The sequence below is a fragment of the Poecilia formosa genome, unplaced genomic scaffold (genome assembly GCF_000485575.1).
Source record: "Poecilia formosa unplaced genomic scaffold, Poecilia_formosa-5.1.2 Scaffold45, whole genome shotgun sequence".
NCBI lineage: Eukaryota > Metazoa > Chordata > Actinopteri > Cyprinodontiformes > Poeciliidae > Poecilia > Poecilia formosa.
This window is the reverse complement of record NW_006799984.1, coordinates 41,071-46,307: the sequence shown is the minus strand read 5'-3', so window position 1 is coordinate 46,307 and position 5,237 is coordinate 41,071. Positions and strand designations below refer to the sequence as shown.

Sequence of the window (5,237 nt, the reverse complement as noted above, 5' to 3'; positions counted from 1 at the left end):
TTTCGTAGGATTTCTCTTTGATAAAAAAACGACGAGTCATTTCTCCCGTTAGCGCTGGGCTAGCGTGTTTGTTTTGGTTGCATTTCCCCAGAATCCCCTGTGCTGCGTCCACTTCCTGCTTTTGGAGCAGCCTCCAGTCTGATTAGCGTTCACATATGCATTCAAACCGCACCAGAATTCACTTTAACCAATCAGAGATCTAGGTTTGTAGATGGACCAGAGTTCATTTTTTTTGGCTTGTTTACACATTCAGACCTTCCCACATGGACCGGACTTTCTAGACAAATGGACCGGAGTTTATCTGAAGTGGATTAAACATGGCTGGTGAGGATTCACTCTCAGAACAGCAACAGGTCTAAATGTGAAAATCAGCCCAAAATAAGCAAAACATCTATGGATTCACATCAAAGCATGCTAAAACGCAAAATAACACCTAGACATCGTTCACACCATCATAACTTCACGAAGTTTAAAGTTAAAAGTTTTGGCTCTATTTGAGGAGAACTGGGTCGGGTTTTACCTCCGGGCATCACAGAACCAACATCCTGGAGAGTGAGAACGGACAGCTTCTCCTCCGAGTCGACCCGGATCACCCCGTGACTCAGACCCGGCATGGACAGAACGCCGCGGCTTGGCGGGGTCGCGCCCTCCTCCAGCGGCCTGACGGACGGATCACTCACAGATCACAGACAGATCACAGACAGATCACTCACAGATCACACACAGATCTAAGACAGATCACACATGAAGAGCTTCAACGTTTTCACAGACTGGAGTCTTTAAATTGTCTCATCAATAGTGAACAGAACAGCAGGAATCTCACTGACCACAACAAACAAGCAAATATTTATCATAATTAAGAGAAAAACTCCACCATTCATCCATATTCATGTCCAATTGTAACTTTTTAACTTTTTCTAGTTAAACTTCAAATGTTTAATTCTCAGATATTTTTCCTAAAATTGATAACTTGCATCCTTATTATGAATATTGTGAAAAATACAATGTTTACGCCGTCTAACTTTGTGTTAATTGGACATTAAGATACGTGGTTTGAAATCATAGAAACATTTAAAATTAGAGAGTTAAAGATTAAAATTAAACAGGGTTTCAGCTGTAAATTACTGCAAACGTGTGAAAATTGTTTGTGGTTCAGATATTGTTTTAAATCCACAAAATGATGAGAATAAAACCACTGAAACACACACAGAGAGAGGAAAGCTTTTGTAAATACTTCCTAAATCTTATTTATTTAGCAAATAACAGATTTGCTACACAAACCCGGTGAAACGTTTTAAAGTCGCTTGGACTAAAGAAGAAACTCACCAAAAGTAAGCTGAGTTAAATTAGATTTGAGGATAAAATTATTTTAGTTCTAATTTTTGAATTTTAATGACGAGTTGGCCAAAAGGTCCTGATCTCATTTCAGAAACAATTTTCTTTAACGAGCAACAAACCAAATAGAAAATTACTTTTCCCACAAACACACTCCTTCCTTTAAAAATAGCTAACAAGTCTGTAACAAATCTGCATAAGTCAGTGACACAAACAAAATATACAATAAAAGTAAAATTTTAATGTTTCAATGAGCACATCAGCTGAACATATGTAGAATAAATAAATGTTCTTTTGTGTTTTTATTTAGGCTCCATTATAGGAATTTCAAGATAAAATCCAAACTTGACAGGAATGATTCTGTGGTTTAGGAGAGAAAACATGTTATTCAGCTTTAAAAAGCTAAATTATTTGTTTTTGCTCATCTGGTTATTCAGGAACCAAACGAGATCTAGAAAAACACTAAATCTGAATTATTGTGCTTCATAAAAGCTGCAATGGCGGCGATGAGTCGTGTTTTACCTGCGGATGGCGACGGTCAGCGCCTCCGGGGAGCTGGCGCAGGGACAGATGACCTCTGGCCTCAGACCTTTGGTCTGGAAGACGTTGAGGAACGCATCGCAGGACGAAATCGACCCTGAGACACAGACAGCGTTACTGGGGATTCACGTCCCAGTTCAACCTCTGAACTGGGAGGAGCAGAAACCAATTCAACCCAGAAAACTCCAGTTAAAACACCAAACATGTTCCCATTAGAGCAGGGGCACCCAAAGTGTGGCCTGGGGGCCTTTTGTGGCCCCTGGAGTCACGGTAAAGTTAGCTGAATGATAAATTGTCCCAGAAGTTATTATGATAAACGATAATATTCTGGTTTTGAAACCACTGACGGCGTTTATCATCCAGGTTTTGATAGAAAGAAAAAAAATTATGATGCAAATGGAAATTATTAAACTCGTTTTAATTTATCATTCCCAATTCAAGATTAATACAAACTTTTTATTTCTAATCAGGGTAAAACCAAATTTTCTTACAATGAAAAACTTTAAGTACAACACAAAGCATTTGTCTTTTTATAACTAAACATTTGTAAGAAGTCAAGAATTTCCCAAAAAGTCGACTTTGCTTTGACTAAATCAGCTTTTATTTAATTTATTAAACTTGGCTAAATATGTTGAATATATTGAAAGAAAGTCACTCAAATAAATTGGTTCAATCAAGTCCAAAAGAACTTAAAATGATTTCATGAGACTGTATGGAGAAAACAGAGTGTCTTGAGTCAGAGGCTTCTTTAAATTTGCTGTAACAGACTGCTACAGGACATTTTTCCTGCCAACAGTCATCAGCATTGATAGAAACTCTTTGTAGAATGTGAATTAATACGAGCTACAGCAACATTTAATAAAGTACTTTTACATTTAAATGTGAAAACTAAACTCAATTTGCTTTAGTATAGAAAATGTCCCAAAATTATTTTAAAGTTTTTTCTACAAAAAAACAACAAAATCAGAAAACTTTGTTTGATTTTATTTTAGTCTATTATTATTATTATTATTATTATTATTATTATTATTATTATTATAAACATATTTTTGTCTGAAATAACTTTTAACTTGCCGATTTTGTCAAAAGTTTGGACACCCCTCCACAAACTTCTGCCTCATAAATTACATAAAAGTGACAGGAATCTGGTTTTTCCTGTGGTTTTTTGTTTGTTTTTTGGCTCATTTCCAGGTATAAAACTGGTGTTTTTGCCCCATAAAAAGCTCAAACATGAGACAGTAGAAACACAGTGAATGTTTCCTCACAGGGATTCGAACCGTCGGCCACCACCAGCATCCGCAGGGAGCTGAGGTTGACGTCGCGCTGGTCCCGGTGGGCCACCAGCGCCCAGTGCATGTCCCGCGACTTCACACAGGCCACCTTCGCTGCAGGAAACATTAGACAGCATCTAAAGGGTTATTTATGAGCAAATTAATGATTAATTACATTATAAGTCATTAGTTTTCATTAGAAAAGCCCAGAGAGAAAACAGATACTCATTTCTAATCATTTAACTCAAACAGAGACAGAAAGTTTATTAAAAAAAAAGGATTTATAGCCTTTATTATTATTCTGTTGCAATCATTATTTTTTTAGTGCTTGTCTCATTTAGGTAGTAGTATTTAATTTTTTTAACTGCGTAAAAAAAATGGAAATTCATCTAAAAGAGAAGCATTTAGATTAATTATTCCTTAATTAATCTAAATGGGGTTTTATCCTGGTAAAAAAATAAACTTATATAAAATGCAATAAAAGGCATTTTCTTCAGGATCATCAACTTGTCCAGCAAAAAAATAATAAAAAAAAGTTTTACTTTTTATTCAGTGTTAATTCATGACCTTATCTTTTATTACTGTTATAAATCATTTTTATGACAGTATTTCACATTCTACAGCAGAGACAAAATAAACTAAAATGCAACTAAATTTAATGTTTTTAAAAGTCTGTACACTTCACTGGTCCAAGAACAAACGCTAATTATTAATTAAACACGATCAATAAGTCATTGAGCCATTAGAAATAATAAATATTCATTTTACAGAAGGAAACCAAATAAATCACATTAAGGTAAAGTACAAAGAAAATTACAAAAAGAAAAATACAAAAATTCTTGCTAAGTTTTCTGGTAATTCTAACTGACTTTGTTTCCTCCTGGTCGCTAACGTCATAAAAAAGGAGGGAATCACCATGGCAACGTCTCAATTGAACATTATTTTGCTGCTAATTGACTCAAACATGTCTGGGTTACCTTTGAACTGGCAGACCTTCTGGATCCAGGATAACGGGTTGACCTTCATCAGGGCGTAGGGGATGCTGACGACGTGCATCATGTTCATCACACTCTGACCACAGAAGAAGAAGAGAACAGGAAACAAAGAGTTTTACCATTAATTTATCTACAAATGCAGCCTCGATTGTTCATAGCTGTTAGACTTGATATTTATCAATAATTCCTACATTTTTCTGCAGTTTTTCTTTTCAACTATTGTCTTTAAATTTGTTCACATAATTATTTGCTTATTTTGTTTATTTCTGACATGTTCACATTCAAACACCGTGACACATTTTTAAAAACTGTTTAAAAAGGAGTTAGGCAGAAGCATAAATGCATTATTTACACATTATTCTTTTTTAATTAAATTACACAGGAAAAAATATATACATTTATTTTATTATGTCATAATTAATAACTTTTAAATATATTTTTATATATGATATTACATCATTTTTATTCTTACTGTAAGGAAAATATTTCATTATATAAACCTATAATCATTTTATTGTAAAAATTATTACAAATGTGTAATATTTCTTGAGAAAAAAAATATAAAACTAGAATAAATTATTTAGCTGATAAAAAATAAAATAAAGTACAATAAATAAATGCAAAATAAATGTTAAAATGAAGTTACCAACCTAAGAAATAAATACTAAATTTAAAGAATTTTATCCAGCAGGAAAATCTAATTGTGCCGATTTGTTGCTACCCAGTAAAAAAAGCAAAATTTAGACAGGATTTAGATTTACTGATGTTCTGGATAATATTGTTGATCAAATTTAAGTAAAATCATTTCTATTGGAATCAGAAAGCTGCATTTAACCTGAACTTGGCATTAAAAAATAAAACAAATCAAGCAAAATATAAGACTTGTTACTTTCTTACACAATTAAACAGAGTAAAAACTGCAGTAATATTCAGTTTTTGGTACTTTTAAGGCGGTAGAGGTTGGCAGAGGCTTTCCTTACAGTCAGGACGGCGTGCCAGAGACCCACGTCCTTCTTAAAGTCCAACACATTCACGATGGTTTCAGCTGCAAACAGGAAGAACAAAGAATCAGCTTTCACTGCAGGAACTGTGCGTG

The 5,237-nt window shown here is 34.1% G+C and overlaps 1 protein-coding gene across 8 annotated transcripts in view; it reads right to left on the bottom strand.

The window, feature by feature from the left end:
* Positions 1 to 5,237, bottom strand: part of LOC103137946 (disco-interacting protein 2 homolog C) — an 82,205-nt gene that overhangs the window by 39,153 nt on the left and 37,815 nt on the right. For all 8 annotated transcript variants that reach the window (XR_001662090.1, XM_016671488.1, XM_016671483.1 and 5 more), the window contains 5 exons: positions 5,122 to 5,186; positions 4,124 to 4,217; positions 3,141 to 3,260; positions 1,858 to 1,972; positions 521 to 660 (listed from right to left, as the gene is read on the bottom strand). Coding sequence is in view for 7 of the 8 variants with exons in the window: in XM_016671488.1 (XP_016526974.1) it covers positions 521 to 660; positions 1,858 to 1,972; positions 3,141 to 3,260; positions 4,124 to 4,217; positions 5,122 to 5,186 (534 nt within the window). In the remaining variant the exon portion in view is untranslated. The remainder of the gene's footprint in view (positions 1 to 520; positions 661 to 1,857; positions 1,973 to 3,140; positions 3,261 to 4,123; positions 4,218 to 5,121; positions 5,187 to 5,237) is intronic.